We start from the raw sequence: 26,559 nt of genomic DNA, 5'->3' as shown, positions 1-26,559 counted from the left end.
CGTGGTTGCAGGCCCAGCTCTCTTGCCTTTCTGAATATTGTATTCCAAGCCTTGTGGTCTTTTAGAGTTGAGGCTGCCAGATCCTGTGTGATCCTTATTGGTGCTCCTTGATATTTGAATTGTCTCTTTCTGGCTTCTTGTAAGATTTTTTCTTTAACTTGAAAGCTCTTCAATTTCGCTATTATATTTCTGGATGTTGACTTTTCTGGGTCCAGTGTAGAGGGTGTTCTATGGATCCTTTCAATGTCTATATTGCCCTCTTGTTGTAGAACTTCAGGGCAATTTTGCTGAATAATTTCTTTAAGTATGGAGTCCAAGTTTCTATTAATTTCTGCCTTTTCTGGAAGACCAATGATTCTCAAGTTGTCTCTTCTAGACCGGTTTTCTTGGTCTGTCACTCTCTCATTGAGATATTTCATGTTTCCTTCTATTTTATCAGTCTTTTGACTTTGTTTTATTTGTTCTTGTTGTCTTGAGAGATCATTGGTTTCTAAATGTTTGATTCTAGCCTTTAAGTCCTGGTTTTTGGCTTTAATGTTTTGGTTTTCGGCTTTAATGTTTTGGTTTTTGGCTATAATTTTTTGGTTTTCCTTTTCAATCTGGTCATTTTTGTCTTCAATTGACTTGTCTCACTTTCCAATTGCGAAATTCTGCCTTTTAAACTGTTATTTTCTTGCCAGATTTCTTCCATCTTCCTCAGCATTTCATTTTTAACTCTTCCATAGCTTGTGACCAGCTTTCATTTTTTGGGGGAGGTTTGGATTTTTGTTTTCCCTCCTCCGTTGTCTGGATTTTCTCTGTGTAGAAGTTGTCCAGTGTTCCAGAGTTTCTCTTGATAGTCTTTTTCTTCTGGGCTTCCTTATTGCTGGCCATTGTTAGCCCCGCCCCTTTTCAGCTTTGTCTTTGCACTCAGGGTCTGCCTGGGCCTTGCAAGCTCCAGGGGGGCTCCGTTCTCCTTGTCCTCGGGGTCAGGCCTCCTGGTAGTTCCCAGTCTGCCCCTCTGCCCGAGGTTCCTTCAGCAGTCTTTGGGGCTGCTTCCACTGCCTGGCTGGGTCTGCACGGGGTCCTCACTGGAGGTCCAAGCCTGGGCTGGAAATAGTTATTCAAGCCTAGGGCACTGCCTTTGCCTGAGCAGATACTCTTAGGGCACTGCCTTCCCCCCCTCCCCCCAAGAAGATAGTGAAAGTCTGTGGGCTGGAGATCTTTATTCGCACCTTAGGCGATGCCTTCAGTGCTTGGGAAAGGCCAGGGGCCTTTGTCCCGGCCAGAGGCGGTGTGCCTTCACCCACGTGGAGGCTGGGGGAAAGTCCCTGCGCACCCCCAGCACTTGGGGTCCCTCATCTTGCAGCACACAGGTACAAGCCCTGGGGCTGCCAGTTATTATCTGGTTGCCCCAGTTTTCACACTTGGCATTGTTGGAGGTGTGTGGTGTGGGAGGTGGGGGAGGGGCTTCTTCCTCTTGCGTTTTAGTGAGAGCTGTTTCACCCCTTTATAGCGTGGAAATGCCCCGATTCTGCATACCTTCAATGCTGCGCCCTGTTGTGGGGTTCCTTCGTTCTTCTGGACTCGTTTTTATTTTCCCCTTGAGGAGTTCTGTATGCTTCGGTCAGGAGAGATTGAGCAGCTGCTTCTTACTCTGCCGCCATCTTAACCGGAAGTCCAATTTATACAGGATTAATTGAGTCCTATGCGCTATAGGATGGGAAACTGGAAACAGCCTATTGTTAATCTACTAACCTACCTTATTGAATTCTACAATGATGATGCTAATTTTAAAATTTTACTGCGAGAATAAATAATATTGAGATGCAGAAGTTGCAAAAAACTACTTCTACTTGTCTTGCTTTTTTCTCTTCTTTCTCAAAAATGTAGTGAATACTATTTAATATTTTAAACTTTTTCCCTGTTTATTTATAGATGTATCAAATAGAAAACATCAAGAACAGATGGAATTAAGTAAACATAACTTTGATGAATTAAAACAAGAAAATTTTTATCTAATCACTACCAATGAGACCCTTGCCCATGAGCTTGAAGAAATTAAACAGGAAATGAAGGATTTATATTCAAAATTTAAGGAAATGGAAAAAGATAATGAAAATATGAAAGAAAATGAGCAGAGTTCTGAAAGGGAAGGTAAGGAAAAACTGTATGAAAAATTTTGAAGGGTTATTTATAAGGACCCCAAACCTCTTAAATCTCAGTTATCCTTTCCACACAAACTCAGATTTTTGTTGCTTCTGTTGTTCAACAAAAAAATTTTTTCTAACCCAGTGGAATTGTGCATTGGCTATGGGGGGAAGGGAGGAAGGGAGGGAAAGAACATGAATCATGTAACAATGGAAAAATTTTCTTAATAAAAATAACTTTAAAAAAGATTAAAAAAATTTTTTTTCTAAGTAGAGATAATGGCTATGCTTACCCTTGAAAGGCTGAATAGAAACATAAGATCATCTTTGTCTTCTAAGAGCTAAAATTTGATTACCTAATTAAATTTTATTTTATAAGTTCATTTTCATGCTTTTAATGTTGGAAGTACCTTAGTATAGACTCTTGGAATTCTTTGAATGTTAGTACTTTTTTACTTGTTTTTTATTTTTAGACATTAATTCCCCAATAACAAGACCCAGAACTCTTGTTAAAACTTAGTACAAGATTATTTGCTATAGAGCCACAAAATTACATAGTTACTGAAAAGCAAAAAAGACCTTGCTAATAGATGATTTAACAACAGAATTGTGGCATTTAACATCTTTATTTTTGTATTTCCACTAGACTACTACAATATATGTTCTTAATGATATATACTATATGTACTATATGATATATACTTAATAAAGTTATTGTATATTGAATGAAGGAATGATTGATTGAATTAAATGGAGTTTTCCACCTAGAAATCCCACAGGCGTCTCGAAATGTCCAAAACAGAACTCAATCTCTTTTTACAAAATCTTCATTCTCTCAAATTTTCCTATTTCTGTTGAGGGCACCATCATTCTTCTAACCAGCTTTGCAAACAACTATATTTTCCCCTTCTTCCTCCCTCCATTTAGCCAGTTGTCAATTCTGTGCCATTAGCATTCCTCTCTTCTGTCTCTTCTCCTTTCCAATAGTCACCAGTGTTGGTCTTCATCATATCTGGCCCAGATTAGTGCAGTAGCATCCTTATTGCTTCCTGCTTCTATTTTTTCTCCCCTCTAATCCACTGTCTCCAAAGCTGCCAAAATAATCTTCTTAAAGCACACATTTGACTAGGTCTTTTTCTTGCTTAAGAGTCTACATTGTTGATGCATGTAAAACCCAGTGGAATTGCTTTTTGGCTATGGGAGGGGAGGCGGGAGAAGGGGAAGAAAATAACATGAATCATGTAACCATGGAAAAATATTCTTAAATAAATAAAAAAAGAATCTACATTGTTCTCTACTACTGTTAGTTTAAAATAGAAATTCCTTGGCTTCTATTTAAAACTCTCCAGTCTGACATCAGCTTGCCTTTCTCTCACTATTTCATATTATTCCCCTTCAATCATTTTTCATTCCAGCTAAACTGACTTCCTTGATGTTTCTCAAACTTACCATTCCATCTCTCATCACATTGCCTATCTGGAATCTACTCCTCTATCCCTTAGAATCCTTAGCTTTCTTCAGTTCTCCAAGTCATTTGTCACATCCTACAGGAAAGTTCTCTCTATCCTTACCTTATATTGCCCACATCTGTTTAAGTAAATGTTGTGTTTCCTCATTAGAGGGAAACTCTGTAAGTATTACCAGCATGTAGCAAAGTGCCTGGCATATAGTAGACACTTATTAAATGTTTGTTAATTTATCAAGTAGAATGTAAAAAACTTACAGGACAGCAGTTGTTTTTCTTTTTGTCTTTATGCCCAGTTCCAAATACTATGCTTTGTACTGTTTAAGAGGGGTTTATGAATATCTGTTGAATGAAGATCATCACATGATTAGGATTAACTCCCACCTGACCCTACCTCAAACAGTGGGATAGTGTTAAGTCTATAAGACTAATAATAACTAAGGTATTCAGTGCAGAAAGCTAAAAATCCTAATATTATGAAGAACTTTCTTCCTAATTTTCTGTCTTCCATTGAGGATATTGTATCTATTTAAATGAAAAAAAATGTACCTGCTAATCTAAAAATTTATCCTTTATGAAACTATTGTGTTTTCTTCTTAAAACTATCCAGTATTTGAACTGAGTTTTCTTTTAAAGATTTTAGTGTTACATAATCCATTTACTAAGATCTTTAAATTACAAACAATTCTAGCAATTCTCAAACAATTATAAGACTACTGATACAATACTTAGTAATAGTACTTAAGGATTTAGCCAAGGGAAATAAAGAAATCAATAATTATTAGAATAAGTCTTACAAAAAATTATTCTAAAATGTCTAGGAGTCAAAGATTTAGGAGAGAAGATATTTAATTTGTACAGCACATATCAAAGAAACTAAAAAAATAAAAGAGAGTGGTATATTTTCTTTGGTTTGGTTTCAAAGACATTCTTTTAGATAAAAATGGAAAAGCCATTATTTGTAAAGTTGAAAAATGAAACTAGTGCTTTTCAGGCCATTTTCCAATATACTTCTCTAGGTAGAAGTTGAGTAGTTTGCCAACTATGCCTACTAATATTCTACAAACTAGTTAATGCCTTTTAAAAGTTTAGATAAGTATTGTTTTTGGTTCTGAAAGATTAACATTAATTGCATTGAGTGACAAAGTAGTTTAGGGATCAGAAGTCTTTTTCTTGATTTAAAACTGTATTAATTTCTTTTGCCCTGAATTTAAAACCCCATGTAAATTTTTTCCCCATGCTTTAAATATTCCATTTAAGAAATGTCACTGTATTTATAAAAAGTAGAGCCAGAGAATTTTATTTATATATGTGTATATATATAATTATACATATATATAATTATACACATATATATATGTATATATAAGATCTTTTAATTTTCATTGGAGTAAAGCTTTTTTTTAAAAAAAAATTTGCCAAAATATTTTGTAACTTTTCATATGCACAGGTATCTCATTGCATCTTTTAGCTCTATATTTTACATGAGGAAAATAAGATAATTTGATATTTTGAACACTTTGAACTGATTTGAACCTGTTTCCTATACCATTCTATACTTTGTTTAATATCTTTTTTTTTAATAGTTGATATGGCTGAATTTCTTTCTCTAAGACAACAAGCTCAGGAATTGGTGGATGAAAATGATGACTTGAAAATGATGATATACCGTTTAAATGTGGAACTAAGTCGTTACCAGACTAAATTCAGGCCATTACCTAAAGAAGAGGTAATTGTTTTTATTTAGAAAAATAAGAATCCATATATATTTTTTAACCACTCCTATTTAAACCCTAAGTAATTTTTATTGTTTATTTTCTTATTTCTATTTTGATATAAGATGACAAATCACCAGAGATTTAAAATATAATGTTTTAGGGCAAGTGTTAACATACAGATTACTTAAAATAAAAATTATCTTTCTCTTTCTTAAGCCTTTGGTGGTAGAATTAGAATTTGTTTACAGTTATTTTGTATAAGGGCAATATTTTCCAAAATACATTAAATTTGATCTTTTCACTTTAGTTTAGGGAGTTAGTTTTATTTAGGACTGTAAAATCTCATTTCTTTATTTTTAAAATGATAATTCTCACACACATCATTTCCTTAGTATAATTACTTCTCATTTGTATGGTATTTTGGGGAGAATTTGAAAGGAATAAGAATATGAACTGAACTTGTGGCTTCATTTGTTTAGAGACCTCAGTATGTTGTTTTGGGAACCATCTAATTCAATTCCCTCATTTTACATATGGGGAAACGGAGGCTCAGAGATTCTAAGAAACTTGCACAAGTTCACAGCCTTCTGAATGTAGAGCTAAATGGAACCTCAGTGGTCATCTTATCCAAATTTTACTTTTTTACTAAAATTTTTTGGTATTTTTTTTCTCCCAGTTACATGTAAAAACAATTTCCAACATTTTTCAGAGTACTGTCTCAAATTGTCTCCCTCCCACCCCTGCAACTCCTCACCCCCATTGAGATGGTAAGCAATCTCATAAAGATTTTACATGTGCAGGCTTGTAAAACATTTTTCCATATTAATCCTATTGTGGAAGGAAACTCAAATAGAAAAAAAATTAAGAAGGAAAGTAAAAAAAGTTTGCCTTGGTTTGAATTCAGACTCAATTCTTTTTCTCAGGAAGCAGATGGTATTTTTTTATCATGAGTCCTTTGGGATAGTGTTGGATTATTGTTTTGTTATTCACTGTACAGTATTCCTGTCACTGTGTACAGTGTTCTTCTGGTTTGGCTTATTTCACTCTGCTTCATTTTGTGTAAGTCTTTAGAGTTTTTTCTGAGCTCTTCCTCCTTGTCATTTCTTATAGCACAATAGTATTCCATTGCAATCATATACTATAAAGTTCCTTAGCTCTTCTCTGATTGATGGGTATCCCTTCATTTTTCAATTCTTTGCCCCCACAAAAAGAGCTGCTTTAAATATTTCTGTACATATAAATCCTTTCTTCCTTCCTTCCCTTTTTTAAAAATCTCTTTGGGATATACAAATCTAGTAATGGTATTTCTGGGTCAAAGAGTATGTGCTGTTTTATAGCCTTTTAGGCATAGGTTCAAATTTCTCTTCTAAATGAGTGAATCAGTTCACAACTCCCCCAATAGTACATTCATGTTTCAGCTTTCCCATATCCTTTCCCAATTTTTGTCATTTTCCTTTTCTGTCATAATAGCCAATCTGATAGGTGTGGTGGGGTAATAGCTCAGAGAGTTGTTTTAATGTGATTTTCTCTAATAGTGATTTAGAGCATTTTTTTTTATAACTCTAGAGAGCTTTCAATTAATTTGTCTGAGAACTGCCTGTTCATGCCCTTTGACAATTTATCAATTGTAGAATTGTAGAATACACCTAACTGTCCTAATAATGACACAGTTATCCAGCTGTTAAAGTTGGAGTTAAAAGAATCATCTCCCTATATGAATGTACACAGTTTAACCTTATTGAATGTCTTTGATTTCTCTTTCCTGTTTAACTTTTTATAATTCTCTTTGGGAGTTTCCATTCAGCTATGGTCTTTTAATCAGGAATGTGTGAAAGTTCTCTATTTCATTGAAAACTGATTTCCCCCCCTAAAACATTGTGCTCAGTTTGACTGGGTAAATGATTCTTGTTTGAAGTCCTAGCTCTTTTGCCTTCAGGAATATCATATTCCAGGCCCTCTTGATTCTTTAATATAGAAGCTGCTAAATCTTGTCTTCTCCTGACTATGGCTCCACATTATTTGAATTGTCTCTTTTTGGCTGCATGCAATATTTTTCTTTGACCTGGGAGTTCTGGAATTTGGGATATTCCTGGGAGTTATCCTTTTAGGATCTCTTTCAGGAGTTGATCAGTGGATTCTTTCCTTCCTTCCTTCCTTCCTTCCTTCCTTCCTTCCTTCCTTCCTTCCTTCCTTCCTTCATTTCCCTCTCTCTTTCTCTCTTTCTTTCTTTCTTTCCCTCTCTCTTTCTCTCTTTCTTCCTTACTTCTTGCCTTAGAACCAATAACATGTATTGGTGGTAAGGGGTAGGCAATGGGGTTAAGTGACTTGCCCAGAGTCACACAGCTAGGAAGTGTCTGAGGTCAGATTTGAACCCAGGACCTCTTGTCTCTGGTCCTGGCTGTCAATCCCTGAGCCACCTAGTTGTTCCCTAGATGATTTCTTGAAAGATATCTAGCCTCTTTTTTTGATCATGGCTTTCAGGTAGCCCAATAATTCTTAAATTATCTCTCTTAGTTTTATCATCCAGGTCAGTTTTTTTCCCATGAGATATTTTATATTTTATTCTATTTTTTCATTCTGTTGACTTTGTTTCTTGATGTCTTATGGAGTCATTAGCTTCCACTTGCCCAATTCTTATTTTTAAGGCATGATTTTTTTTAGAGGGGGCTTTTGTTCCTTTTCCATTTGGCTATTTCTACTTTTTTTTAAACCCTTAACTTCTGTGTATTGACTCATAGGTGTAAGAGTGGTAAGGGGGGGCAATGGGGGTCAAGTGACTTGCCCAGGGTCACACAGCTGGGAAGTGTCTGAGGCCGGATTTGAACCTAGGACCTCCCATCTCTAGACCTGACTCTCAATGCTCTGAGCTACTCAGCTGCCCCCTCTCTTCTTTTTAAGTTTTTTGTTTTTAAGGTTGTTTTTTAAGGTTTTTGTTTTTAAGGTGGTTTTTTTTTTTCTTCAGTTCTTCAGTATTTTGTACTTCCTTTTCCAAGCTGTTGACTTTTTTTTTTTTTCAGATTTTCTCGTGTCATTCTCATTTCTTTTCCCATTTATGTTCTATTCTCTTATTTGATTTTTATATCAGTAAGTCTCTTGGGGCTTGAAAACAACTCCTGTTTTTCTTGGAGGTTTTAGATATATCAGTATTGACTTTGTTATTATTTTCTGAATTTGTGTTTTGGTCTTCCCTGTCACCAAAATAACTTTCTATGTTGGTCTTTTTTTTGTTTGTTATTTGCTCATTTTCCTACTTTTTCCCTTTTCCTTTAGTTTAAAAAAATTGTTAAAGTTGGGATCTAATTGGTGAAGGGTCCACTGTTCCAAGCTGCAGGGTTTGTTTGTTTTTTTTGTTTTTTTTTGCATCCATCTTCAGAGCTGGCTCTTGGGCTCTATCTGCTTTCAGTTCTTCCAAGATGGTATGTAAGGAAAGGTGTGTTTAGTATTCTCCTGGCCTCTGTGTAATCACAAACATTCTTTTACCCTTTGAAACTGTGGCCAGGGTCTCCTGTTCCCCTGTGGCCACGAGTGCTGGTGTATGTATACTAGTACTCCTCCTAACTGTGTCCCATGCCCCAGGAGTGCTTCCAAGATCTGTGTATGGGCAATATGAGTTAGCAAAGGGACCTTCTTATCTCTGGCGGAGCAATTGGCTAACCTCCCCTTAGTCTGTGGCTGAGAATCCTGGAAGCCTTTGCTGCTGTTTCCACTAAGCGCTAGACTTGTTGCTGTGGTGTGGCCTGCCCTGGTAAGCTGTGCTCTATGTCGACCTCCCTCTACTAGGTATCTCATGCTGTCCTTCCAAGTTGTTTTGGGTTGAAAAATTACTTTATCTTAGCTTTTTGTGGGTTATGTTTCTACAGAATTCTTTTTGAGGTGTCATCATAGCTTTTTGCAGGATAATTTCGTAGATGGGTCCCTGTACCTTCTCTGCCATCTTGGCTCCACCCCTTAGCTCTCCATTTACTTTTTTTTAGATGAGGAAACTGAGGCCCCTAGAGATTAAGTGACTTGCCCAAGGTTAGAAAGTAAGCATCAGAGAGGTAAGAGGTGAGCAAAAATTTCTGGCTTCAGGGTTACCATTATGCCTCTTCATTCCTTCCCTGTGTCTTAGTTCACAAAACTCCCACTGCCTGAAATATCTCACCCCAACCTCTTCTCTTCACTATGTACCTTCCCCCCGACCTCCACAGCCTAGCTCAAATCCCACTGTGAAGCCTTTTCCAACTGCCCAGCCCTTCTCTAAATACAGTACAACAAGCATTTATTAAACACTTACTGTGTGTAGACCATTGTATTGGATATTGGAGAAGACACAATTTGATATAGGTACTTTCTATTTCATCATGAAACTACCATTTGTCATAGAGGAGTAAGACACCAACAAAAAGATAATTTTTTTATTTAAAAAAAAGCTTTTAAAAATTAACAAGTGCTTAATTTTTTTCCTTCCCACATTCCTCCCTTAATGAAGACAAGAAAAGAAAAACAAAGTTCTTGTAACAAGTATGCATAATCAAGGAAAATAAACTCCCACATTGGTAATGTCTCAAATATATGTGTCTTAATTCTGTGCCTTGAGTCCTTCATTTCTTTATCAGGAGGTAGGTAACATTATTTATCATCAATACTCTGACGACATCAGGGTCGGTCATTGTGAAGATCACAATTTTAAAGTTATTCTTAGTTATTCATTTTTTACAGTGTTATTATTGTCTAAATTGTTCTCTTAGTTTCATTTACTTCGGCTTTTCCAGGTTTTTCTGAAATTGTTCCTTTCTCATTTCTTATAGTATATTTAAGATTATACACATATTTTATGGTAATATACATAATCCAGTACTTATATCCCATTACATTCATATGCCATAATTTTTTTAGTCAATTGGTTTAATTTCTAGTTTTTTTCCACCATCAAAAGTGCATTCCAGAATGGCTGGACTAGTTTACATCTCTTTTTTTTACTAGCAGTGCATTGATGTACTTCTTTTCCTATAACCTCTGCAACATTGGCCATTTTTATATTTTGTCAGCTTTGCCAATCTGATGCCAATCTCCTTCCATAATGTGACAGGAGAACTCCAGTGTTAATTTGAACTTTACTAATTAGTGATATTAGAGCATTTTTTTATATGGGTAGTGATAGCTTCTATCTGTTCCCATGAGAACTGCCTATTCACATCCTTAGATTGTTTATCAGTTGAAGCATGACCTCAGTTCTTATAAATTTAAATCATTTCTTCTATATATTGGAAATAAGACTTTTATCATAGATATTTATAAAGACTTTTCCTCATAGTTCACTGTTTTCCCTTCTAATCCTAACTGCCTTTGTTTTGTTTACATAAATTTATTTTTAATTTTAAGTAATCAGAATCATTTATTTTATCTTATGTGATCCTTTATGTCCTTTTCTCTTCATAGATCTGAAAGGTAATTTCTTCTTTGCTATTCTTTTTTTTTTTTGCTGATTTTTTCTTCTTTGCTATTCTAATTTGATCTTTTTATTTGAGATATCTACATCTTTCTATTTCTATTAACCATGACATGATACGAGATATTTGTCTAACCTGATTTCTGCTAGACTTCTCTTTAGTTTTTCTAGTAGCTTTCCCCACCAAATTGTGAATCTTTACCCTAGCAGAAGGAATTTTTAGGTTTTATAGGTGGTTATAAACTAACTAGGATGCTAGATTTGTTTGTTTTTATGTGGTGTTTAGCTAATCTGTTCCATTGATTGACCTTTATGTTTTTTAAATAATATCAAATTTTCTTCAAGAGTATGGTGGTTTTCAATCAATTAATCAGTAAACATTTAAGTACCTGTTATGTAGTCACTATACTAAATAATAGGGATACAAAAAAGAGGCAAAAGACAGTCCTTACTCTCAAGGAACATACAGTTGAATGGAGAGACAGTATGCAAAAAATATATATTCAAAGTGAGTTATAAATAGGAAGCAATTCTCAGAGGGAAGGCACTGGAATTAAGAAGGGTTGGAAAAGGCTTCTTGTAGAAGGTGGGCTTTTAGTTGGGACTTAAAGGAAACCAGGAAGGTTGGTCATCAGCAGAGGAGAGAAGAGTACTCTCTGGAAAGCACTTCAGAGCTATGAATAGAGTTACTTAACTGCACAAGGCCTCAGACCTAGTGATATTACTTGGTGTATGTCCCAGATCAAAGGCAGAGGGAAAAGACACAAATGCACAAAAATATTTACAGCAATTAAAAAATTTTTATTTTTTATTGTCATGCAAAACACACTTCCATGTTGGTCATTGTTGTAAGAGCACACTCATACAAAACCAAAACCCCAAAATAAAACCATAAATACACTGATGTGAAAGATAACTCCAACAGTTTCTTTGGGGTGTTCCCCATCATGAGTCTTTCAGGTTTGTCCCAGATCACTGCATTGCTGAAAGTACCCAAGTTTTCATTGTATAATATTGATGTTACTGAGTACAATGTTCTCCCAGTTCAATTTATTTTTCTCTTATAGCAATTTTTTTGATAGTGGCAAATAACTGGAAATAAAGGGGTTGCCAACCAACTGACTGAACAAAGTATGGGAATCAGCTAGAGAAAATGCCTGGTGTTAAAAATATAGAGAACCCTAAAGATGTTTTAGTTTGCTAGTTTGAGTTTGTGTTTGAGCTAGCTGGGCTCACCCTCTCCCTTAACCAGAGGACTTCAAAGGATTTGTCCCTGTGATGAAGATTGAGAACAGGAATGGAGAGGAAGCAGTGTTCAGATAAAAGACTTCTATGGGGTATGGTGTTGTTGGTTTGCCGGGGCTTAGCGAAATGCCTAGCCCCCTAGATAGTCCTTCTGAACAGAGTTCCTGTCCAGAAGACAGTAATGGCTGATGGCTTTGGGTTTTGCATAACTGAAGCCTGTTAGAACTGCCTCCCCATTTTCTCTTTTGCCCTATAACCTTCCCAGATATCTCCCAATGATCTTATCTGACTGTGTTTAGTTAACAGTCAAAGGGGTGGTTTAATGAAATCAGGATCAGGGATGGGTTTGGAGAGTGAGAACAGGAAAGCCTTAGTCTGACCACAAGTATGGTACGGACTCTTTGACTTTAGCCAAAGCCAAAGGCTCCAGCCAGAAAACATTCTTGGTTCCTTTCTTTCTTCTAACTGCTAACCTAATCCAACTGACAGGTTGCAATGTCTTTCTAAAACTGGTACAGAGAAAGTAACTCTTCTTCAGGCTGTCTCAGTGCTTTCCAGGCACAGCCCCTCAAGCCTCTATAAAAGTTCAGCCAGCCCTCTTTAGTTGTTGTCCAGGAGAAACAGGCAAATCTCAGGTCTTTCAAGTTCAAGGGAAAGGTTGGGAAATCCTCAGGTATCCAGGGATTTGAATCCTGAGGCCAGTTATGAGCTTTGTCCAAGTCAGCGTCCAGAGATGAAAATCCTCTCCTCTAGTTCTTTTCCAAGAAGCCCCTGCTGTTCCTTCCAACTGTCACTCCTGTCCTTCAAGTCTCTCTGCAACATTCCAAAACTTTTCTCTGTGCAAGGTTTCTCCTATAGTTTCGTTCCCTTTCATGCTGTGACCTTACCAAGGTCACTATCGTGAATATTTTATACATACCATGTTATTATGCTATTCTATTTCTAACTACTCCCCCCAAAATAACAAAATACCCTTTCCTACACTAATCTATTCTATGTTATTTTACCTAGTCTAAGAGATTTTGCAGGAAAGTTATGGGTAAGGGAAATTTTGCGGTTTACAAAAGTAATTCCAAAAGTAAAAGCAAATGTTATAACACAATAACCTTAAGAACATCAACTGTGTCAATAGTAATACCTGTTCTGCAATCTTAAACTAATACAACCATTTTCTATCTATACTTATTTCTATGCAAATTATTCTAATTATTACTCTTCCATTAACACAATTTCAGCTTAAAGCTTTACAATTAACTTTTCACATACACTTCTCTGTGCAAGGCTTCTCCTACAGTAGAGAAATTGAGTTGACTTGTTCATGTAATAGCCAGGAGGCCATTGTCACCAGATCCAAGAGTAGGTGTTGTGGAGTAAGGTGTAAAAAGACTGGAAAGGAAGGAAAGGTCTCAGTTATGAAGGGCTTTGAATGCCAAACACAGCATTTTATATATGCTCCTAGAGGCAATAGGAACCACTGGAGTTTATTGAATAGAAGGGTGACATGGTCAGGCCTATGCTTTAGGAAAATATAATGGGTAAATGGAGGATTGATTAGAGTGGGGAGAGGCTTGAGGCAGATAGACCCACCAGCAGGCTATTGTAATAATCCAGGCATGAGGTGATGCAGGACTCCACTAAATGACATCAGGAATGGAGAGGAGGGCATACTTAAGAAATGTTGCAAAGGTAGGATTGATAGCCCTTGGCAGCAGATTGGATAGGTTAGATGAGAGAGAGTTGTTATTGGTATTTTATAACATAGTTTGATATCTGGTACTGCTAGACTTCTTTCCTTGACAAATTATTTTCATTATTTCTCTTGAAATTTATGACTTTTTGTTCTTCCATAGGAATTCTATTATTCTTTTCTAACTGTACAAAGTAATCCCTCCTTAGTTTGATTGGTATGTCACTGAGTAATAATTAATTTTGGTATTATTATCATTTTTATAAATATTGGCTAAGCCTAATAACAAACAATTAATATTTCTCCATTTATTTTTATTCAGTTTTATTTCCATAGAGATCATTTTATAACTTTATTAATATATTTCCTATGACTATCTTTTTTTAATAGATTCCCAAGTATATAACACATTCTTTAATTATTTTACATGGAATTTCTCTTTCTTTTTCTTCCTGCTGGGTTTTGTTGGTATGTCCAATTCTTTGTGACTCCATTTGCAGTGTTCTTGGCATAAGATACTGGAGTGGTTTGCCAATTCTTTTTCCAATTCATTTTATTGATAAAGAAACTGAGGTAAATGAGGTTAAGTGACTTGCCTAGGATCACATAACTAGTAAGTGTCTGAGGCCCTATTTGAAATCAGGTCTTCTTGTTTCCAGGCCTGGCATTTTATCCATTGTGCCACTTTGATGTTATTGATTTGTGTGAATTTATTTTATAGCCTGCAGCTTTGCCAAAGTTGTTCACTGTTTTCATTAGTTTTTTTTGTTGTCGTTGACTTTCTAGGGTTCTCTAATTTGTATCATTTGCAAAAAATGATAGTTTTGTTTGATTTTCACCTATAGCTTATTCAACTTCAATTTCTTGTCTTATTGCTATAGTACATTTCTAGTACAATACTGAATAGTAAAAGTGATAATGGACACTGTTGCTTCAACCCAATCTGATTAGAAAGTCTTCTAGCTTATCTGTTATAGATAATTACTGCTTTTGTTTTATATAGATGCTACCTGTTAAGGAAAATTTCATTTATTCTTATGATTTCTAGTGTTTTTGTTTTGTTTTTCTTTATCAGCAGTGGATATTGTATTCTGTTAAATACTTTTCTTGCATCTACTGAAATAATAATGATTTTTGTTGTTAATATGGTCAGTTATACTTTTAGTTTTCCTAATATTAAATCATCCCTGCATCACAAGGTATCATTTTTGTGATATATTGCTGTAATTTCTTTGCAAGTATTTTACTTAAAGTTTTTGCATCAGTATTTAGGAGGGAGATTGGTTTACAGTTTTCTTTTTTTTTTTTTTTTAATTGATTTACCCTTTTAGGTATCAGGATCATATTTGTGTCATAGAAAGAATTTGGTAGGATTCCTACTTTACTTATTTTTTTCAGACAGTTTATATAATAATAGAATTAATTGTTCTTTAAACATTTGGTAGAATTTGTTTGTAAATCCATCCAGCACTGGGACTTTTTTCTTTAGAAGTTCATATGGTTTCTTTCATTTATTTTTCTAAGATGAATTATTTTTTATATTTCCTGTTATATTAATCTGAGCAATGTATATTTTTGTAAGTATTGATCAATTTCATTTAGATTGTCAGTCTTGTTGGCATATAGTTGGTAGAAATAGCTTCTTATAATTGCCTTTATTTCATCTTTATTGGCTATGAAAATCATTTATATTTTTTCACACTGATTGTTTTCCTTCCTTTTTAAAAAATTAAATTTAGCCAGTTACTTATATGTACTTCTGCTGAAAAAAAGATTGCAATTTTATTTATTAGTTTGATAGTTTTTTTCACTTTGAATTTTATTCATCTCTCCTTTGATTTTTGGTATTTCTATTTTGGTATTTAAGCTTTTAAATTTATTTGTATTTCTAGTTTTTTAAATTTCCATGACCATTGGTCTGCTCTTTTCTCTCTTTTACTGATATGTTAAAAAAATAGAGATAAAAATTTTCCTCTTAATATTGCTTTGGCTGCAACCCAGAAATTTTGGTATGTTGTCTCATTGTCATGATCTTTAATGAAGTTATTTACACATTCCTGTGTTTTGTTCTTTGACTCACTAATGTATTTATTATTGCTTATATTATATGTAGAGAAGTATGGTGTAGATAATATATGTATAAAATAGTTGTTATACTATTTAATTGTTATTGTTAAGTTATTTAGTTTCTAATGAATTTTTTAAAAAATCCTCACTTTCCATCTAAATTAAGTATTGGTACCAAAATATAAGAATTAAATTTTAATGGTTTGGCTAAAATATATGAAGATTACAAATAACAGTGGTGGTTGCCAATTCAAAGTATTATTGCTCAAAGTCAAAATGACTTTAATAGCTTTTATTTATAAAAGAAGTGGAAAGAGTGAAAGCAGAGAAATATAAAAAGGAAGAGAAGACATTAGCCTATCTAACTAAATATTGCTTTGGTGTTCAACTCAGCCAGGACTTGTTGACCTTCAATAGGAATTCAGCTCTCTCCAGAAGACAGGAAGGGAAAGCCATTCACCCAAATTCCCTCCAGGAAGTAGGTCAAGACAATGACTGAAGGTGATTCTTGAGGCTGACTTTCTTCCTTGAGCCAAACTTCTTCTTGAAGCTAACTTCCCTCTTGAAGTCCAATTCCTTTTTGAAGCCAACTTCCTTCTTGGAGTTGACTTCCTTCTCTAGCCCCAGAAATTCAGGGCCTTTTCTAGCAGGTTCTTGTCTCTTCCGCTTTTCACAGGGGCCAATCACAGCTTCCAAATTGTCTAGCACTGCCCAGGGGGCAGTGTTTGTGGGAACCAGTTCTCACCTTCTGGAGGAGTGAGTACTCATCAAAAGGGTTCACAGATGGAGTTTCTGAGCTTATGAATTCTTTAAGTGGTTTGTGAGTTCCTCCACTTAGTTTAGGCTTTTGTTGATTCAATCAGTAGGTAGACAAAGGAGAGTTAATCCTGTCTTCATAATCTAGTGAGGTACTAAGTGGGGCTACTTAAGTTATTGTTAACCAAAGTGTTAGCTCCAATGAGGCAAAGAGAATAAGGGATTCCCTTTCCCAAGTCTAAACTCAAAGAGAACAAAGAATTCCTTTTTACAAAAGCAGAAGAGTCATAAGGACTAGGTAATTGGGGTTAAATGACTTGTCCAGGGCCACATAGCTAGGAAGTGTCTATGGCTAGATTTGAACCCAGGACCTCCTGTCTCCAGGGCTGGCTTGCTATCCATTGAGCCACCTACCTGACTTCTCCCCCATCCAAATGATTTTGATCTTTGTTTCAAAGGCTTTTTATTGAATATAATTTTGTCAGAAAAAGATAAATTTAATATTTCTGCTTTTCAAATCCTTTTATTTATGAGGTTTCTGTGCAAAATTTTGTGAAAGTGTTATGTAATGCACTTTCTCTTCCCATTCATTGTTTCCCAGTAGTTTATCATAGCTAACTTTTCTGTGCAATTTGGTTCATATATGTTTAGTATTGCCATTAATTGTCAGTGGTACCTTTTACCAAAATGTAGTTTCTCTGTTTATCTTTTTTAATTAAGTCTATTTTTGCTTTTACTTTGTTGGAGATCATAATGGCTTCCCCTGCCTTTTTTACTTCAGCTGAAGCTTAATAGATTCTGCTTCAAATCCTTATTTCAACTCTATATGTATCTTTCTCTTTCAGGCATGTTTTTTATAAACAATATATTATAGTTTGATTTCTAATTTGTTCCTTGATACTCTTCTTTTTATGAGTTCATCCCATTCCTATTCCCATTTAATTGCTATTTGAGATTTTCCTATCATCTGGTTCTCTTATCCTTTTTCTTCTCTTTTTCTCTGTCCTTTCTTTAAAAGTCTGGTTTTGTTTGTTTTGGGCTTTGCTGGGTCCAGGTCTCTGCCCTGATTATCCTTTTGGGGAGAGGACTGTCAAAGTAGTTATCCTTCTATTTGACCTAGCACTCTTTTTCCCCTTTTTCTTAATGCCTTTGAGAACCATGTTTAGCATTTCTTTCATTCTTTCTGATTATTCCCTCTCATTTTTTTTTCACAAGGATAGGAAAAGTTAGCTTCTGCTACTCCTTAAGTTGTCTGCCAGGAAGATATAGGATGGAGGTGTTAGAGCAGAGATATTGCTATGGGGCATCCTTGTAGCTGACTAAATCATCATCTGTAAATGCAAGCTCTCAGTGTTAAAGTTTTCTAGTGTTAGTTCTTGGGATTTTCTCCTTACAAAGAGGGTTCTGTTTTTTTTTGTTGTTGTTTGTTTGTTTGTTTTTGTTGATTTGGCCATGATTACTCTGTGTCTGGCACATAATTCTTTACTTTTGGAGTTTTGTGTTAGAAAATTTTATAGTGAACAACTATTCTGCCATCTTGCTTTTCATGTCCAAATGAAAATTTCTTTAAATCATAAACCTCTGCTCACAAACACGAAAAAATTTACATTGAAGCAAAATAGAATTTTTTAATTATCTGATTACCAATGAAATATTGCCAACTTCCCTTGTTGATTTAGCTTGTTATCAAACCATGAATATATGCAGTCAAATTTTGAAAAAAGTACAGAGGGAACTCTACCAGTAAATAAACATATATTTTATTCACTGTCAGATTCCTCTTTGCAATAAAAACCCCAAGCAAACAAGTTTACATTTTATTAAATGCACGAGTGGGCAGTATTTAATGTTTGCCTTGGCCATTAATAGATTTTTGACAGTTTTTATTAGTAAAGTAATATTTGTTATTTCTACAGGTGATATGTCATATATATATATGTATATATATATAGGTTATATGTCATATAAAAGTCTATTGTTGACTATAAAAAGGACTTCATAGGATAATTAAGTGAATCAGTATGGAAGCAATGAGCCTTTTTATTGCCATATAATTAGAGACACCCAATGGAGTAAGAGGCAGGGATGACAAATGAGTATAATAGGGCAGACTGTGGACCTTCTTTCTCCCCTACCATTTTTCTACTGAACGTGATACTGATATCTCTAAATTAGGGTTACCATTCAAACTTCACCCTGAAGCTGGAATTTACGTCTTCAGAGAAGAGTGGACGACCAACCTCCCTATAAAGCAGGAAGTGAAATACTTAAATTCACCTATATATGTCAGAAAGCTGGAAGGAATAACTAAACTAGATATTGGATGATAGAAACATAATCCAAAAAGATTTCAATAATCTAAAACAATAGTCTGACTCTTAATAATATTAAATTGAATAGAGATAAATGTCTCACTGGTGTTTAATTCCTATACTCGTATTAAAAAATAAATTTAATGAATATATGATAGAGCAGCTATGGCTAAATAGCAGTTTGTATCATAATGGTCCTATTCTCCCTTTCTCTGGTCAGACCACAAACAGAATATTATATCCAGTTTGTGGTATCTAGTTAGGAAAGATGAGAAACTTGAGAGCGTTACACTGGCAAAATCATTAGGCATTTCCCAATTACATTTTAATCTGATTTTTTGGCCTACCGCCCCCTTTCCAGAAAAAAATATTGCTTAGCACCCTCTGGAAATTAAATTTTTAAAAATTTTAATAGCAATTAATAGGAAAGATAAATGTACCTGTAGCCATCACTGCTCCCCTGGATCGCTGCAGCACCCACCAGGGGGTGGTAGCGCCCACTTTGGGAATCACTGCTCTAAAGGAAGGCAACCAGGATAGTGAGGGTATTAGAGATTAAGTAAAATAATTAGCAAAAGGTGTATACTGTGGAGGAGAGAAGATTATCTGAAGCACTTAGAGATAGAAGAATTGGATTTGTTCTACTTGGTCTCACAGGGTAAAACTAGGAACGTTGGTAGTTGAATGGCAGATTTAGATTTGATATAAAGAAAAACTTTGTAACAGTTAAAGCTGTCCAGAAATGGAATAGATTCTCCTAAAGTAGCATAATAGTTTCATAAATTTAGAGCTAAAAAGGATCTTGGACTTCATCTAGTTCAGTCTTCTTATTCAATCTTCTTATTTTATAGGCGAGACAACAGACTTTGATACTTTTAAGTGAGTTTCCTGTCATTTGTTGTCTTCCACTGAAATCTGGATTGCAGCTTGCTGGGATTGTTGAATTTAAGAATGTTTAGATTCCTTTTCACTTTCATTCTGTGATTCTGTTTCCATTTTTTGGAGAATGTTACTGTTTCTTGTTGGTATCAATAGCAGCATGAACAGAAGTATGTTTATCTCCAGGACAGATGCAAATATAGACGTTATCTGTAGTCTGTAGTCCCTAGGTCAGTGATGGTGACTGTCTGGGACTTGGGCACAGCTGCTCCCCTCCCCCTCTCCATGTGCCTGGTGACATTTTTCTCATCCCCGCCCCTCTGCCTAGCAGCCAGTTGGAGGGCAGAGAGAGTAAGATGGGTAGCTCTCAGGCAGCAGAGCTGGAGGGGAGCAGGCCACTGGGACCACTACCCTCTCCCTCGCTATACTCACTGAGGACATTCCTCACTTTACTTACCCTTCTGCCCAGCAGTGCAATGGGAGCACTTTCTCCTTCCCCTGTGTGGAGGGGTGGGGTGTGCCCAGCACTTGGTTGGTGGAGGGGCATGGCACCTAATCCTGATTGGTAATAGGAGAGTCAAGTTCAAAGGACCATAAGTTTCTAACAGAGAAACAAGATTTCATTGACTACTTAAAAGACATAGAAATGAGAAAAAAGGTAATGTTAATAATTTGTAACTCAAAATACAATCCCTAAGTAGCCCAAAACCTCAGGACCCCAAATTGAACCTTTTCCTAAAATACAGGGGATCTAATTTTTTTGGTATTGTAAATTCCTTTGGTAGTCTGGGTAAGCCTATTGATCCTCTTTTCAGATTATAAAAATAAAGTACATAATATTAAAAAGGAAATAAATTATTTCACTCCATCTTTTTGTGGGTACAGAATTTTTTGCTCCAGAATTCATTTTAAGCTGTTATGTCATAGTTTTTTGAAGGGTAATTTGGTAGATTCAAAGTGGGTCTGTGTACCTTCTCTGCCATCTTGGCACTGCCCCTCAGTTTTAGCAGTTATTAATTTGATTTTTTTTAAAAAGGGAAAACTGATGCCAGAAAATAAATAAGTAAATAAGTCAAACTGAGCAGTCAGTGTGGAAGATGTAGGAACTGAGAATTGATCCAACCCTTCAGGATATCAGTTTTGAATTATGTAAGAAAAGTGACTAAACTATCCATACCTTTCTTTTTAAATCCTTACCTTCCATCTTAATAATTGATACTGTGTATTGGTTCCAAGAAAGAAGAGTGGTAAGGGCTAGGCAATGGGGAGTTACGTGACTTGCCCAAGGTTACACATCTAGGATGTATCCGAGGTTAGATTTGAACCCAGGACCTCTAGGTCTGGCTCTCAATCCTCTGTTGCCCCCTGCCCATACCTTTTTAGTCATTGATGTCACTACTAGAAATTAGGCCTATAACCCAAGTTATTTAAAGACAGCCACAAAGGTACAATATATACCAAAATATTTATAGCAATATTCTTCCTGATATCAGAGTAGTACTTAGCAGCTGTGTTCAGTTTGGACTCCATATAAGATCATGCCCATGTACCAGGTCTCCTCTAGTGTCATTTTACCCCCACTTTTTTCAGGTCCAACAAAGGAAAACTGAGGTTAGACAGTAGAAGAATCAGGAGCTAGTGGTATTATCATCACTGATGCAGTGGCAAGGACTGAACAATACAATAAAAAACAAAACAATTAAAAGCAAAATGGGGAGGGACTGGTTCTTTGACTATATTTTGATATAACAGGAAAATAAATGAGGCAGAGGAAAAGAGAAGATCAAATAATCCCAGATTTGTCTTTCTAGAAAAGGGGAGAAGGCAGAAAATTCAAATCTACTATAAAACAATAGCAGGGATTTAAAAACAATTTATTGTTGTATTCTAGTGTTTGTAATCAGACAAATTCTAGAAATCTAATAGATCATATGTCTTATTGATAAAATGGATGTGAACCATAAACCAAGGTGTTGTCTTTCCACAAGGAATTCCAACTCTTCACTCATACTGATTGGGTTCAGTTCTGAGGTCTTACTTCAAAGAATAGCTGGTCAGTTTTCTCTTAGTCTCTGGCTTATTGTCCCTGCTTTATAGTAGTAGGAAAATCTCTTGAGCATGGCTTAAGAGGCTCTTCCCCAAAGCAGAGGGTAATAATATCACTTTTAGAAAAGGTATTCAGGAATATGGAAATGGGTATCAAGTGATAGCATATGTATAACCCTGTGGAATTGCTTGTCAGCTCCAGAAGTGGGGAGGGAAAAGTGGAGGGAAAAAATATGAATCATGTTAACTATGGAAAAATATTTTAAAAAAGAAAAAAAGAAAAAGTATTCAGAGACAGCTAGGTGACTTAGTGGATGGAGAGACAGGCCTATAGACAGGAGTTCCTGTGTTCAAATCTGGCCCAGACATTTCCTAGCTATGTGACCCTGGACAAGTCACTTAACCGCATTTGCCTGCTCTTTTGCTTTGGAATCAAAATACAGTATTGATTCTGAGATGGAAGGTAAGGTGTTTTTTTTTAAAAAGTACTCAAACAAAATACATATCAGAATAGGACAGTAGTTTATTTTTTCCACCACAAAAAGACTTAAGACGAAAAAAGGCTCAGAAGCACATATTAACAGATATAAATATACTGCAAAATAATATTCCATTTCACGTGTTATAGTCTTGGGAGGTAAATTCTTTGGGACTACTGAAGAGATATTTAGGATATTTCATATTCATCTATGGTTTCACTATTGTAGTATCTCACAAAGTCAATGTCTCCTATCTAGCCTTTAGTCACATTTCAAAATGACCTTATTGGTGCTCATATTCTCTTCTGAAAAATATGTTGTGATGGGAATCACCTCCTGTTGGACCCAGTCTCCAGAACTCCCAAACAATCAATGAGATGGCTGCTCAAGGTGTAATCATCATTTTCTCAGTGTTATCAATCAGTTACCTACTGACTTTTGCTCAGGAAAGGAAACACAAAGCCCCAAATAAGCCAGGAATTGAAGTTTGCCTTGGCTGCCATGTTTTTGTAGCTGTAATTTCATCTGGGGTAGGTAGAGGCAGTAGAAATTATGATGGGCATAGAAATCCTCTGTGATCCCTTCCTGGAATTCCAAGGGAGAAAAAGAAAAAGTACTGGCTAATCTCTAAATAAGGCAGAGCCCCAAGAGATGGGGCATTCCAGCCCTACCCCTCCCAGCCCTTCTTATAACCCATGGATAGTGGCTCTTCCAGACTTAGTCATCAGTTGTCTTTGAGACAAATGAGGACCCATCAGGAGTTGCAGTCTATAATTTATATAGCATTGGGCCAAAGTACTAGCTCCTTGGAAAATGTCCCTCTTCTCATACCCAACAATTTCATAAAGTGTATTAGGGAGTTTAGTTGATCAGGAGCCCCCTCATCCTCTATCCCGCTGTAATTGTTTTTCCCTAATAACAACTTTTCCTCAGTTTTGCCTTTTGTTACATTCTAAATATTTTTTTTCCTTAAGCAGTTTCCTTGCATTTGCTCATCCTTCCCTTTTCTATCTAACAGAGTAGGTATTTTGGACAGTGGAAAGAGTACTGACTCTGGAGGAGTCCTAGGTTCAAATTCTGCATCTGATGATAATTACATCTGTGAGTAAACTTGGGAAAGTCACTGGGCCTTTTCCTCATCTCTACAGGATAAGGGGCACCAGATGGCCCTCTCAATTCTCTTCTGATTCCAGTGATCCCTAAACTAATATATGAATATTTTAATGAAACATTTATAACTAGCCATAAGTAGTATTTATTTTTTTATTGTGAGATTTCATTACTAGATAGATGTCACATAGCTGGCCTTTGTATTCATCATATATTAGGGGTATGAAATCTTTCAAAAAGGGGAAGTATCAAATTTATCTTTGTTCTTATGGTATAAGAAGGAAAGAGGGAATGAGAGGGTTCATAAGTCCCCTGAATAAAATACAAGGCTCCTTTTGAAAGACTAAGCTGATTAACAATTAACAATTCAATGTCAATTGCTGTGATTATAGTATTAATACAGCCACATTGAGGGACAGGAGTTTTAATTAGGCAAGAGGGAAAATTGGGCTTAAAATAAGTAAATTAATTTGGGTAGAATGGTCATTTTTATTATGTTAGCTCATGGTACCCATGATCAATCAATGTTTTTCCAATTGTTTAGATCTAGTTTTAATTGTTTGGAAAGTGTTTTATAGTTGTATTTGTATAATTCCTGTTTGTTTTGGTAGATAGATTCCTAAGTATTTTATATTGTCTAGGGTGATTTTAAATGGTGTTTCTCTTTCTAACTCTTGCTGCTGAGATGTGTTCGAAATGTATAGAAATGCCGATGATTTAAGTGCATTTATTTTGTATCCTGCTACTTTGCAAAAGTTGTTGATTATTTCCACTAGCCCTTTAGTTGATTCTCTAGGATTTTTTAGGTAGACCATCATATCATCTGCAAAGAGTGATACCTTGGTCTCCTGATTGCCTATTTTAATACCTTTAATTTCTTTTTCTTCTCTAATTGCTCCTGCTAGTGTTTCCAATACAATGTTAAATAATAGAGGTGATAATGGGCATCCTTGTTTCACTCCTGATCTTATTGGGAATGCTTCTAATTTATCCCCATTGCAGATGATTCTTGTTGATGGTTTAAGATATATACTGTTTATTATTTTTAGGAAAGGCCCTTCTATTCCTATACTTTCTAGTATTTTCAATAGGAAAGAGCGTTGTATTTTATCAAAGGCTTTTTCAGCATTTATTGAGATAATCATGTGATTTTTGTTGGTTTGCTTGTTGAAATGGTCAATTATGTAAATGGTTTTCCTAATATTGAACCATCCTTGCATTCCTGGTAAAAATCCCGTCTGATCATAATGAATAACCCTCCTGATCACTTGCTGGAGTCTTTTTGCTAGTATTCTATTTAAGATTTTTGCATCTATGTTCATTAAGGAGATTGGTCTATGGTTTTCTTTCTCTGTTTTTGGTCTGCCTGGCTTTGGGATTAGTACCGTATTTGTGTCATAAAAGGAATTTGGTAGAACCCCTTCTTTGCTTATTATGTCATATAGTTTGTATAGTATTGGAATTAGTTGTTCTTCGAATGTTTGATAGAATTCACTTGTGAATCAATCTGTTCCTGGGGATTTTTTCTTAGGGAATTCTTTGATGGTTTGTTCAATTTCTTTTTCTGATATAGGATTATTTAAGTATTCTATTTCTTTTGCTGTTAATCTAGACAATTTATATTTTTGTAAGTATTCATACATATCACCTAGATTGCTATATTTCTTGCCATATAATTGGGCATAATAGTTTTTAATGATTGCCTTAATTTCCCCTTCATTAGAGGTGAGGTCTACCTTTTCATCTTTGATACTGTTAATTTGGTTTTCTTCTTTCCTTTTTTAAAATTAGACTGACCAGTACTTTGTCAATTTTATTTGTTTTTTCAAAGTACCAGCTTCTAGTCTTATCTATTAATTCAATAGTTCTTTTACTTTCAATTTTATTAATTTCTCCTTTCATTTTTATAATCTCTAATTTAGTTTTCATCTTGGGATTTTTGATTTGCATGCCCAATTCATTGATCTTTACCCTCCCTAATTTGTTAATATATGCCCTCAAGGATATATCCCCGCCCCGCGCCCCCCCCCCCCACCACCGAGTACTGCTTTGGCTGCATACCACATAGTTTGGTAGGATGTCTCATCATTGTCATTCTCTTCTATAAAATTTTTGTTTCTATGATTTGTTCTTTAACTGATTTTGGAGAATCATATTACTTAATTTAAAATTAATTTTTGATTTGCCCATGTATCCTTACTTATTATTATTTTTATTGCATTAAGATCTGAAAAGGTTACATTTATTATTTCTGTTCTTTTGCATTTGTTTGCCATGTTTATATGCCCTAGTACATGATCAATCTTTGTGAATGTACTGTATGCTGTTGAAAAGAAGGTGTATTCCTTTTAGTCCCTATTATTTTTCTTCACATATCTATTAACTCTAATTTTTCTATGATTTCACTCACATCTCTTACCTCTTTCTTATTTATTTTTTGGTTTGATTTATCTAGATCTGATAGGGGAAGGTTTAGGTCTCCCATTAGTATAGTTTTACTTTCTATTTCATCCTTCAGCTCCACTAGCTTCTCCCTTAGAAATTTGGATGCTATGCCATTTGGTGCATACATGTTGAGTACTGATATTTCTTCATTGTCTATACTGCCTTTTATCAGGATATAATTACCTTCCCTATCTCTTTTAACCCAATTTATTTTTACTTTGGCTTTGCCAGATATCACAATTGCAACTCCTGCCTTCTTTTTCTCAGTTGAAGCCCAATAGATTTTGCTCCAGCCTTTTATTTTTACCCTATGTATGTCTACCTGCTTCATGTGTGTTTCCTGTAGACAACATATGGCAGGATTTTGGTTTCTAATCCACTTTGCTATTTGCTTCCATTTTATGGATGAGTTCATCCCATTCACATTCAGAGTTATGATTATCATCTGTGTATTCTGCAACATTTTGATTCTCCTTGTCCTGCCTTTTCTTCTTTCACTATTTCCTTCTTTACCAGTGTTTTGTTTTTACTCAGTCCCCCTAGTCTCCTCCCTTATTTTTCTTCCCTTTCCCCCCTCCCTTCTTATTCCCCTCTTATTTTTCTTTATGGTCTTTTTAAGCTACACACACACACACACACTCACACTCTCCTTCCCTAGTATTGCTTCCCTCCCCACCAGTCAGTTTTTTACCATTTCTCATCCTCTTTTTTTATAACCTCTAGTGATATATATATATATATATATATACACACACATTTCATCGTATACAGTTTGTCACTGTTTGCTCTA

At 35.3% G+C, this 26,559-nt stretch overlaps 1 protein-coding gene across 1 annotated transcript in view; it reads left to right on the top strand.

Moving 5' to 3' along the window:
• CEP89 (centrosomal protein 89) overlaps nt 1–26,559 on the top strand; it is a 199,523-nt gene that overhangs the window by 60,626 nt on the left and 112,338 nt on the right. Inside the window, exons 8-9 of the mRNA XM_044664184.1 lie at nt 1,918–2,136; nt 5,181–5,323. Coding sequence (XP_044520119.1) covers nt 1,918–2,136; nt 5,181–5,323 — 362 coding nt within the window. The remainder of the gene's footprint in view (nt 1–1,917; nt 2,137–5,180; nt 5,324–26,559) is intronic.

Source organism: Gracilinanus agilis, chromosome 2 (genome assembly GCF_016433145.1).
Source record: "Gracilinanus agilis isolate LMUSP501 chromosome 2, AgileGrace, whole genome shotgun sequence".
Lineage (NCBI taxonomy): Eukaryota > Metazoa > Chordata > Mammalia > Didelphimorphia > Didelphidae > Gracilinanus > Gracilinanus agilis.
This window is presented reverse-complemented; position numbering and strand designations above follow the sequence as displayed.